Source organism: Ischnura elegans, chromosome 4 (genome assembly GCF_921293095.1).
Source record: "Ischnura elegans chromosome 4, ioIscEleg1.1, whole genome shotgun sequence".
Classification (NCBI taxonomy): Eukaryota; Metazoa; Arthropoda; class Insecta; order Odonata; family Coenagrionidae; genus Ischnura; species Ischnura elegans.
The window spans coordinates 67,917,392-67,929,870 of record NC_060249.1 but is presented as its reverse complement, the minus strand read 5'-3'; the positions used below and the strand labels follow the sequence as shown (position 1 = coordinate 67,929,870).

The window sequence follows — 12,479 nt, the reverse complement described above, 5'->3', positions numbered from 1 at the left end:
AATCACATTGACGCGCGCAAGAAACTTAAACAATCGAGCACTGAGAGCGTTGTAATCGTTAAACTAGACAATATTTTTAATTCACGTTGTACATGAATCTAGTGAAGAAAACGGAATTAGTGATTTTGTTATTCCTTTTGAATGTGATTTCTAGTGTTATTAGTTGTAAAAATGGAGTCTTCGCCTCCCATAGAAACAGTATATCAAGCTATTTATACTCTAAATCATAATCCTGATCCTACAGGAAAAGAGAAAGCTTCACAATGGTTAGGTGCTTTGCAAAAATCGGTAAGAACGAAAATAGCTTTTATAAAATTAAGAAATAGGATAATCTCCTTCGGTGACGGTAACTCTACTAATCGAGTGAACTGGAAAAAATCGCTAGAATGTGGAACCTTTTATATGGCTGTTTGCTGTCAACTTCTCTGTACCGGTCATTGGCATTGATTTTGTTTGTATTCTGAATAGGTGTTTGCTTGGAAAGTGGCGGACGAAATGCTCCATCAGAAAAGGGACTTGGAGTGTTGTTATTTTGCTGCGCAGACCATGAGAACAAAAATACAGCTTTCATTTCATGAACTACCTAGTGAATCACACACATCTTTAAGAGATTCGCTAATTGAACACATAAGCCAAGTTAATGACCAAACAAATCCAATTATAGTGACTCAGGTATGTATGTATTTATTGATGATAAGGATTGATTTTTTGATTCTTTCTTTAAACTCATGTGATTGATTTTAGTGGAAGATGTTTCATTCCTTTACCTATGATTCTCGGTCATGTTTTTCACTTTCATTGTTCTTTCGTTTTAGTTATGCTTAGCTCTTGCAGACCTAGCCCTGTTAATGGCCCAATGGCACAAACCACTTGAAGATCTCATTAAAAGTTTTGGACAGGGCAACCTATGGCCTTTGATAGAAATACTAACTGTTCTTCCCGAAGAAGTGAATTCCAGATCTTTAAGACTTGGAGCGAATCGGCGCTCCGAAATTATGCAGGAATTGAAATCTAGTTCAAAAATTGTGTCAGAGTGTTTGGTAAGTTCCTATTCATTGTCTTAATGCAAGTGTTATTTGACATATATGTGGTGCACTCGATTTAATGTTTTAATGTCAGGTAAATCTGAATGACTATCACGTTGCATTTTGGATAAGTCCATGAGTGTTGCTTGTTAAGTGGTGTAATTGGACCTCATCAACATTATTCATTGCTGATGAAAACAGCTTCATGTTGGTGTCATTTATGTATATTCTTTTATGTTGATGGTTTCTTATTGCAACTTCATTTTTCCTCTACCATAAGAACCATCGAAAGCACTGTGGAATGCATAAATCAGGATCTCTATAGCTAAAATATTTTTGTATATTGTTCTTTTGCCTTGTATAGAATTTTTATACATTGCTCGACGAAAAGAGTCTTCCAGTTATTAAGTTTTATAAAGTTTTGTTAAAGACAGTCCAATAAAGTGACTCTTTAGAGGAATTCCCTTTCAACTTCATTGCAAAATTTAAGGAATAAACGTTTTTGGAAGAATTTTATGCTTATATCAGTTCTCACTTGGCTATTTTATTTTTTTAATGAAAAAAACAAAAACAAAATGGGTATATTACATACATACTAAGTACAGTGAAAACTATATTTTTATTTCCTTTTCAGAAAGCATGTTTATCAAATGGCAGTGAAAACCCAACAATGCATGTGAAAGTCCTTCGCTGTTTTACATCTTGGGTTTCCATACAAGCGATCACATTATCAGAGGTTTCCAACAACATCATCGTAGCCCACGCTTTTCATATTCTTGCAAATCATCAGGTGAGTGGAATTCGGCCTTTATTATGCATGCAAATTGGTGAACTGCAACTTATAAGCATGCAGAATCAGTGATTGGTTAGCTTGCTAATGACTTAGGCACAAGACAAATTGCCTTAAGGCCTGGTTACACGGTACATTAACACGTACAAGTTAATGTACGTTTGCGTGAATGATTTTGGTGGACCGTAACGGAACATGTACGAATGCATGAACCAAATTAGAACAGGTTCAATTTTCCGATCATGCATTCGCACAAGTTGGGTGGTTACACGGTGCATTTTGGCGTTAATTCTCGCGTTCATACATTTAGACATTAACCCGTACGTGTTAATGTATCGTGTAACCAGGCCTTTATAGTTTGTGTGTTTATTTATATACACTTGCAGTAAAGTTAATTCACTCCAAAAGGAGGGAAAATTTAATATTTTGAGAGTATCCATAAATTATGGTGAGATGTGCGTCTAAATTGTCAATTTTTACTCCTTCCTTTTACTACTATCTGTTTAATATTCTGCTAATAAATTATAATTTACAAAAAAACATCATTTTTTGGTTTTTATTAATTTCATAAATTGTGTCCGTAATTTAATAATTTCACAGTAGCTAGATGTTTAAGGTGGGAGAGGGCATCTTTAGGGAGGGACCACTGAAAATGGAGGAATTAACACTGCTCTTGGGAAACTAATTTTGTCTTTGGTTAAGTTATCTGGTTTAAGAGGTGGCTGTTTTAGCTGGTTTCACTTTAATTCGATTTACTCTTTTCAGGCTCCCTCTTCTGTCCATGAAGCTGCTACTGATTGTATGTGTGCCCTTTTGGATTGTTTGGGTAATAGCCATTGTGACAAAGAATTGGAAATGCAGCTATTTAGTGGCGTCTTAGCTTTGGAGGAAGGCTATCATCTCTCTGTTGCCCAGGAGGATACTGAGAAGTAAGCTTAACTCTGGCTGTCTTCCTTTGAAAAATGCTTCTGTCAAACCAAAAATGCACGCTTTTAAGAAGTGCTCTTTAATCTGAAGTTTTTTTTTTTTTGTGATTTTTCTGCCTTTCATTGAAGGGTTTTTGATAAATGTAAAATTAACTGATAGTGCTTAAAGTGTAATTCTTACGCTTTGATTAATTGTCCAAATTGAAAGAATTTGCCTGCATTGCCTCAAGTCTCAGAGGATTGTTTTTTGATGCTGATCTTCAATGCAACGCTCCGGAGAATTTTCCAACGCCTCAATACCATATGCTGATTTTAGTTGTTGAAGTAATCCTCGCATCTCAGCTCAAGTTCAAAGATTGTTAAAATTGTGAAAGTAAAAGTTATCTCGTAAACCAATGCCCAAGGATGGATATAAAAATGCCGAACATGTATATTAGATGGCTATATGAAAAAGATGAATGCCAAAATATATTGTTGTGGGAAATTCAAAAATGACTAGGTACCACAGTGAAACGTCTGTTATTGGAAATTGAAGGGACCTAAAAGAATGAACTTCCAATTATTCAGGTTCGAATTAAACATACTAAGGGGAGATGATCCAACAATTATTCAGAAATTTCTAGAAAATATTGTACTACTGCAAATATCTATCTATAGTCATAAGATAGAAGTATTTAGTCCTGTTGACGACTCAAAAGCTTCAATATTGGGAGTATTAATTGAAACCTTGGAGTCAAGTGAAGAATTTGAGTGTGGAAGTGTTAGGACATAGGTAATTTTTGGCGAGAGCAGCGGCGTTCCGGCTTCTACATCATGTAACTGACATTTGAGCTTCAAATGTTAAGAAGTGGAAATAACAGGTGCACATTGTAGCTCTAAGTAAAATTTGTGGGATTGATGATTTCATTTTGGGATTACTTGGCGTTGATGACATGGCTTGGATCATTTTTCCATGTCAGTGGCACACAGGTCTAAGTGAAACTCCTCGTGGTAGACATTACTTAGGTTATGACACAAATATATGGCTGAGATATATTTAGACGTTACTACTAGTAATTTGAAAAAAATATGAAAAAAAACAATCATTTTCCTCGAGTCCTGATGCGATCCACGTGCTTATTGTTTCCAACACCCATAAATGGCACTTCACATAATTTGTATGGTCACAAGCATTTTTGTTACCATGAATATCCTTTATAATATTTTTCTGCCTCACCGAATTTTTCACCCACTAAGTGACTTCTTCTTCCTCACAGATCTTCACAAAAGTGAATTTTGGGTATAGACTATTTGGATGGATGGATGTTTGATGAGATAAGATCACAGGATTCAGAGGAGGCAATATCTTAAGTCTAAACATTAATTTCATAGTTCGTAATATATTCAGCAAATGTTGACTTGGCAGGTACCTTTATATTTTAATCTGACAACGGCAAAATTTTCAAAACCATCCATACTCCCTCTGTCAGCCACGAACTGCAAAACGCTTAAAATACCATTTCTCATTGGTGCTTTACCTGGGAACTAAAGCTCAAGGGACAAGTGTGATGCCATATCTGTTAATCATAAAAAAGTCCCACTTAGCTTCAATTCCACCCCTGAACTTATCTTATAGTCAGTGAAGGAACTTGGTGTACTAATTGATACTATACTTAATTTTTTTGAGCCCATCCAAACAGTCAAATCTAAAGCCATGACCCTTTCAGGCCTGCTATACCAATACTCTGAAACTAAATATCCACAAGCACTTCCTTATTTTTCAACAGTTGTCCTTCCTGTGATTACCCATTGCTCTACTATTAGGGCGAGTTAGCTCCGTCAAATCGCACTGCCTTTAAATCTCTTTCCAACTTCTCCTCAAGTATAGTATAATATAGAATCCCTCACATGCGTAATATACCCATTAACTCCATTCTCACTTCTCTCTCCAGTCACAATCTTCCTTTATATGCCTTAAAAGTGACCTTAACCCTTTTACTGCCAATCGGCCCCAATTATTTGACTTAAATATATCTTAAGAATTGGGAAAAAAATCTAGACGTTTTTAAATAAAATTAGGTAGCTGAAATTTTTAAAAATCTGATATGTTGCTAATTCCGGAAAATAGCCTTGGCAGTCTTCGTACATCCCACCTGAAATGGGCTGACAGTGAAAGGGTTAATCTTCAATATCCTCAACTCTATCATAGAGTATCTTGAACTCCTTATATCTCCTCCTCCCAATACACATTTATTAACAATGCTCCGATTCTTTTAATTTTTATGTACTTACTTTTATTTGGTATTTTCAAGAGTTTGATTCTCATTACATTTCAAGTATTTATTTTTATTACAAGGGTAGCCTTTTAAGTGTCAGGAATAGAGTGTTCCTTATCACCTAGCAGTAAGAAAATGGTGTTTAAAAACAACTTTTTGAGTTGGGAAATGCCCAATGGAAATGCAAAGTTTCACTAAGATAGGTCTGATAGTTTTAAAATGGTGGTGTATCAAAGTTCCCAAGCCACTGTACGAGGTGGAATTAAGTCATGAACAGTACGGCACCATAATTTTCCATAACTTTTGACGAAGCCTCACCCAGCAAGAATGTGTTACTGAACTTTTCATTGTTTTTGGTGAAGAAGCACCATCAAAGACAACCATTTATCGCTGATATGCAGAGTTTCAGCGAGGACGCTCTAGTCTCAGTGACAAACCGAGTGTAGGGCGACCAAAAATGGCCGTCACTCAAGAAAACGTGGATGCTGTACGTAACATGATTATGGAAGATCGTCGTGTTACATACCATGAGATTCTGGCATCATTGGGCACCTCAGGGACCTCAGTTCAAAAGATCTTAAACGAAGAGTTAGGCGTTAAAAAATTGGTTTCCCGCTGGATAACACACCTCCTCACAGAAGATCAGAAAGCAGCTCGAGTTAAATGGTGTCGAAATGCTGTACAACAATTCAACTCAGGAGCATCAAAGCACATTCACAACATTGTAAGTGGTGATGAATCATTGATCTATAGCTATAAGACTGAATCAAAACGCCAATCTTCAGTATGGGTCTTCCAAAGTGAGCTCAAACGGACAAAAGTTGTTCGCTCTCGCAGCGTTTCCAAGAAAATGGTCGCATCGTTCGTAGCCTAATCAGGGCATGTAGCGATGATTGCTCACGAAAATCAAAGAAAATTTAATGCTCAATGATATACGACCATTTGCTTGCTGGAAGTGATCGCCGAGCTTTGGAAAGATAACTCTAATCGACACATTACGCTCCATCATGACAATGCAAGCTCACACACCGCTTAAGTGACTGAGTGTTTTTGGAACAGCAAAATGTTAAAATTCTTGATCATCCTCCATACAGCCCGGACTTAAGCCCCAATGATTTTTTCACATTCCCCAGAATCAAGAAAATGCTACGAGGAAAGTGCTTCAAGATGTCTGAAGAAGCAGTTGATGCCTACAAAACAGCCATTTTGACTACCTCTACTTCAGAATGGAATAAATGTTATAACGACTGGTTCCATTGAATGCAAAAGTGCATTGATTATTGTGGAGAATGCTTTGAAAAACAATTTTAAAAATTGTGTTGCTGTACCTCTTATAGTTTTCTTCATTCCCGACGCAGGGCTACCCTCTTACCTTTAATATATTTGCTTGTTATTGGGCCACTTTAAATTGTGAATTTGGGCGTTTTCAGTAAAAAAATAAAAATAAAAGCGGATGAGTATATCAGCCAGGGGTGGCGAACCTCTTGGTGATTAGGTACCTGAGCTGATATTAGAGTAAACTTGTGTGACTCGTGGTCCAGCCCACCAAGTGAGATAGAGGTTCCCTCCCAGCCCGAAGTGGCAAAATGATTTCTCCGCATCCCACTTAGGGTGCTAATGTTGAAGGCATGCAACCCCTGATCTATGCAATCCATTAAAGTGGTTGGAAAAAAGGCTTCTGTGGAGTGGTGTTGATGATTGGCTGCTTTCTGGTTCTCTCCCGTATCTGTTCATCTCAGGCGATGACATGTTTCGCAAACGTTGCAGTTTGCTTCTTCAAGTCTGAAGAGGAGGATGCAGTTGGTGATTTCCTTATCTACCTTTCCTTCAGCCAGGGGCTGGTTTGTTTTGGTGTGCTTTCTTGTTTTTGCTGAAAACTCTTTTCCAACAGCTGGGCATTGCGTAGCCATCTTCTCTATTGAAATTATTTGGGTTTTTCTTTAGTTCAATGACTTCTCTGATGAGTTTTGGATAATAGCGTCTGTATTTTGTGATCAATCTTGCTTTTTCCACATTTACATTGTGCTTCGGTCTGCTCCATGTGTGTTCGGTGATGGCTGAGGTACAAAACTGCCTTTTTTTAGTGGCTCTCCTGTGCTCTTGAAGGCGGCATCTAAGAGCTCTAGACGTTTGGCCGATGTATGCCTGGCCCCAATCACACATCACCACATATACTCCTTCGTGGATGCTTTCGGGCAGTTTGTCTTTGCTATTCCTGAATAAATCTGCTGTCTTGGTGATGTTGCATTTTGGTAGAATAGCTTAATTTGAAATATGAAGTTGGTTTCAAAAAGCAAGGCATCATAAATAACTATGAAATAACTCTTTCTGAACTCTGAAAATGTACCAAGTCAAGGATTCCTTCGAATAAACCCAATAAAAACCAGATTTGTGGGGCGAAATCAAAGACTTCAAATCGTATGTTAAGTGGTATTTCAAATCATCCATTCATGCAATTTCTCATGCTGTTTCCTGGGGACTGGCGACGAAAAAGTTAGGTGGTACACATTTTGAATTAGCAGAGTTCAAAATAACTAGGTTTTACTGTTTGCAGAATAATGTCAAGTTGTGACCTGGTTGTGGACAGTCACTACATACAGTACACTCCCAATTATCCGGGCTAATGATGGGGAGGGATGGCACGAATAATCAGAAAACACGGACAACCCAAACTTTCACTTAAATGTCTTGCAATGTTCATCATTTACATAAAACAAACAATATATTATTATTTATGCAGTTATTCTGTTATTTTGGAGTGCTTCCCACACTCATTGAGAGCTTTCTTCGCCAGTTCGCGATCTTTTTAGCGGCGATAATGTTGTTGTACTCGTTTTATTAATGCTCCATGTAAGGCCTGGTTTTGAAAACCACACATCCATTTCTGTGTGATCACGGATATAGAAAAGTGGTTTGCACGAATGCTTCAAAACCTCTTCTTGATGTCGGAAACTACATTGTCAGGCACCACACCACGCAGTCGCGTCTTGCACAAGTTTCCTGGGTTGTAACTGCTGCCGGACGTGTATCCGTGATCACGGAGTGCGGTCGCGCACTGCGAAGCTTGGAAAACAGGAACATCGTGCTCCCGTGAATGTAGCTTGTACGCAATCGCTTCTGTTTTACAAAGGGGATCGTAATGGAAATAATAAGCCTATCCTAGCATTAATGCAGTAATTCAGGTGATTTTGTGTCAGATTTAATTATTTTTACAAAGATTGTGGAAAATATTGAGCAAGAGTGAAAATCATGCACGGATAATCCATAACACGGATATACTGCAGTCGGATAATCGTGAGTCTGCTGTATGTGCATAAGCAGGTCATTAATCGCTTGAGACTATCAGCCTTGAAGGCAGTGACTGCGTTGGACACCTATGTGTTGGCAACCCTTCAGTTCCTGACCCATTGGTGGACTCGGGTGCTTTTAGTTCAGTATAATAAGCTGCTTCCATCATATTTCTGGGTCCTTATTATTTGGTGCCCTTTGGTGATCAAAGAGTAAATGTTGTATGTATGTGAGTGGTATCTCATCAGAGGCAACCTTAGGGTGAAATTTTGTCTGTTAAATATAGTATTCCATTCAGAAACTTTTCAATTCATTCTGCCAATGCTTGAATTATCTAATAAAAATTGAAATTGGCCTCTCTGCTGATTTTTAAGTTGCCACTGTGCACTAGTCTATTGTGTGCAGTTTATACTGTATATAATAGTTTGTTGTAATGTTGTCAATAATGTATTATTTAAAGTTTTTGAATGAGGAAAACATTAAATAGATAAAGTGGTGTTGGCTACAGATTGAACAACATGTGTTTAATACAAGGCTTTGATGACAATTGGAATCACTCAAATTTGCAGATAATGCAGTTATTCTGTGTAAATCAATCATTTTGAGAATATGAAATAGATAATGTCTTAAACTACCTCAGTAAATGATTATTCCGTAGTTTAGATATCTGTCAGATTCAATTTACATTCAATGCCATATTTCTTCTTTATACCTTTTTTTCCCGTCACCAGGAATTTTATTTACGAAACTTCCCTGTACTCTACCCATCGGTATTGTGTATGGTTCTTACAATTAGTAATCACTGGACTTGTTATTAAATTGGAACAAACTATACATGGTGGATGTTTTGTTGCCTTTTTCAGGTCTGTCAACTACTGTAGGATATTTACTGAGCTAGCAGAGGCCTTCTTCGATAAAATTGTAAATGAGAGTAGTGAGAACAAGCCTCATTATTCTGTAAAAATTTTAGATCTTGTCCTAACTTGTGTTGGTCATCATCAGTATGAGGTATGTTAATATTAATAATTTTAATTTTCCTTGATATTTCTTTAGTTTGTTGTATTATTCTGTCATATAATTAAATTTTTTTTTTAATCTTCCTGTTTTGGATTTGACTGTATGTTGATAGTTCTTTTCTTGTGTTAGATCTCATTTTTACTTACATTGATTAAAATTTATTTCAGGTTGCAGAAATAACATTTAATCTTTGGTTTCGATTATCAGAGGTACTTTACCAAAAGAATAGTGATTCTCTAACATCTGTATTCAAACCATACATTGAAAGGTTAATTACTTCTGTTTGTGGTCATTGTCAAATGGAGCCTGATCATGTAAGACTTATTCATATTCTGTCATGTAATCTATTATTTAACTGTTGACATTGGGTTGTGAAAGCTGGAAACATGGCATTAATCATAATATTTTTGATTTTTAATTTTGCTGTAGGAAGGGATATTGGAGGATGGGGATGATTTTTATGATTTTAGGATGAAAGTATCAGAGCTTATAAAGGATGTGGTGTTTATAGTAGGATCATCTAACTGCTTCAGGCAAATGTTCATTCATCTCCAATCTCCTGGTGTCACATGGGATTCTAGTGAAGCTGTACTTTTCATCATGCAGGCAGTAGCAAAAAATATCCTGCCGTGAGTATTGACTTTTCATTACTTAGCAGCAATCACTTATCAGCTTTTAGTCATCTACTTATCTTAAAAGTAAGAAATATTGTGTAAATTATTAATGCTATATTTAATTGTATTCTTCCTAAGTGATTTACCTACCTAATTCAGTTTTGGAATCATGATAGTATATGATCAATTTCATATTTCGATGGGGATATATAATAAAATTCCCTTAATTACTCTTGCTACCGTAGTTTATTTTTATCTACGTATGATATTTTACTTACAATGTAATTTTGTGGGTGCAGAATGTATGGAGTATGATTGACATTCAATTTAATTATATTTTGCAGAGAGGAGAAAGAGGTTGTACCAAAGGTTGTGGAAGCTATTTTGAATCTCCCTGAAAATACTCATGTTGCTGTCAGACATACGTCAGTTTTGCTGCTTGGAGAGCTATGTGAATGGGTGGAGAAGCATACAGAAACACTTGGTTAGTCATATTGAAATGCCCTCAATATTTTAAAACACTTATCATAGATTTTCTGCCTGTGAACTTTTGATGGAATTCATTTCAGTGATCTTTCGAATAATTTGAATCTTGGCCATTATTTCTTAATTTTTTATGTGTTATGCAGTTAGCAAAGAATTGTACAAATTTGTGGTCCAGGAGGTAGAGAGTGGCTTTAAAATGGATTAGACTTTCCCTGTTTATCATTGATATCAAATCTAACTTTGTTTTAAATCCACATTTTAATTTCCTAACCTGTTATCATTCTCATGAGAATAACCTAAAATGGTCAACTTCCACACAATTTTATTTATTTAAGTACCGACCCGGTTTCGGCACGTAGTGTCATAATCAAGGTCGAAAGTATTGTAACTGGGTCAGTACTTAAATAAAAAAAATTGTCTGGAAGTTTACCATTTTAGTTTATCCTCATGGAGATCAAACATTTCCACAAGATATCGCCGGTCACTGTTGATTATGTTATCATCCTGTTATCATCTGGATCCTGTGCTTAAGTTTCATTATGAATGTAAGCAACTTCCACAAAGTCAAGAAGGACGTGATTATTTATATTTCCATTGCTGATGTTCAAAGTATTTGGTCTCTTTATTGGAGTATAACTGCTGTGTTAAGAATCAGGGTGGTATTTGCACTATGTAGCTCAAGCAGTATTCATTCAGGCTGCTTGGGATAGGCTGCTCAGCTTCATTTTTCTTTACAATGTCCTGATTTACAATGCCATTTGCAAGTTCTGAAATCCATCATCTGCTAGCTTATAGTGTGTATCTATGTTAATCTTTTGTTCACCATGGTGATTTCTAAATATTATTATTTACTTGGTCATCTCGTTGAATGTTGAGGTGGTAAATGATGCTTGTTTGCCAAGTTGATGCAATGGGCTCACACTGCGCAAGACTTCTTAACTTCCTTGTCTATGATACGGTTTATGCTCTGTTGGTGTGGAATTCTCTGACATGTGGTCATGATTTTCCATGCTTGTTCAAGGCATATTTTCTAATGGATGTTGAGAGCTGATAGGTTTTCAATTTTACATTAGTATCTCGTTTTCATTTTCTTCAATCGGCAAGTTTAAGCTTTCATTTTTCATGGAATATACCTATATTTAATATTCCTTAAAAAATTAATTTAATTTGTACTGAATATCTGTTGAATCAAAAGTTTATTATTACTGAATAGTTCCCAAAAATTGCCTGTAAATGGCCATGAAGTGCTAGAACTCCTTATGAAGCTATAAAATATGAAGAGTAATAATGATTTTCTTTTCAGAGCCAATCCTCAACTTCTTATTATATTGCCTTCACAAGCCTTTGTTAGCAACTGCTGCTGCCAATTCCCTCCAAAGCATATGCAGTGCTTGCACAGAACACATGGGCGTTCACTTCAATGGCTTGGTTCAGATTGTTCAGTCTCTGGATACATTTGCCATTTCCAATGATGCTGCTATTGGATTATTAAAAGGTAATGCCATTCAGTTGCCCAATTCAAAATGTATTTAGTAGTTCTTTTATCCCTGTTAGGTTAGAGTTGTGATTTTCAATCCTGCAAACTCCCTAATCATTATGTATATGTAACTCAGCATGGTCTACAACAAATGAGCTTATTATAAAGTAGTGTAAACATACTAAAAATCTGAATTGCTGTCGCATCAAAGTTGAAAGTTGCTTTTGATCAACATTGAAAAGGTAAGTAGGGTTAGAAAAGTCAACCTTGACTTTCCTAACCCTACCTACTCCTCTTAACGCATCCACTTTCAAAATTATTGCATGGGTGCATGACGTGATGTCTAAACCCTGTCCACCTGGATTAATTTTGGACTGGTAAAATTTTCACAATCCTATCGATTATTCCTTCAAGAGATTCACAAGACAAACCTGCGTCACCTTGAACGTTCAAAAGGCCCTAGGAAAAAATGATATGCAAAGGATTCTGCACTTCTGTTCAATTCCTTGTGCTCCTTGCAGTTAGCGCCGATGTTGGTTGGGTGAAAGGGACATGGCAGGGGGTGCTAGAGAGTTGAGGAATGACAAATTTAATTCGAAGT

The 12,479-nt window shown here is 36.5% G+C and overlaps 1 protein-coding gene across 1 annotated transcript in view; it reads left to right on the top strand.

Annotated features, from left to right (window-relative positions):
- Window positions 1-63: 63 nt before the first annotated feature.
- Window positions 64-12,479, top strand: part of LOC124157627 (transportin-3) — a 36,263-nt gene continuing 23,847 nt past the window's right edge. The window contains exons 1-10 of the mRNA XM_046532527.1: window positions 64-288; window positions 469-672; window positions 816-1,040; window positions 1,660-1,815; window positions 2,581-2,744; window positions 9,148-9,292; window positions 9,469-9,615; window positions 9,731-9,930; window positions 10,260-10,399; window positions 11,705-11,896. Of these exons, the coding sequence (XP_046388483.1) occupies window positions 172-288; window positions 469-672; window positions 816-1,040; window positions 1,660-1,815; window positions 2,581-2,744; window positions 9,148-9,292; window positions 9,469-9,615; window positions 9,731-9,930; window positions 10,260-10,399; window positions 11,705-11,896 (1,690 nt within the window). The 5' untranslated portion in view covers window positions 64-171. The remainder of the gene's footprint in view (window positions 289-468; window positions 673-815; window positions 1,041-1,659; window positions 1,816-2,580; window positions 2,745-9,147; window positions 9,293-9,468; window positions 9,616-9,730; window positions 9,931-10,259; window positions 10,400-11,704; window positions 11,897-12,479) is intronic.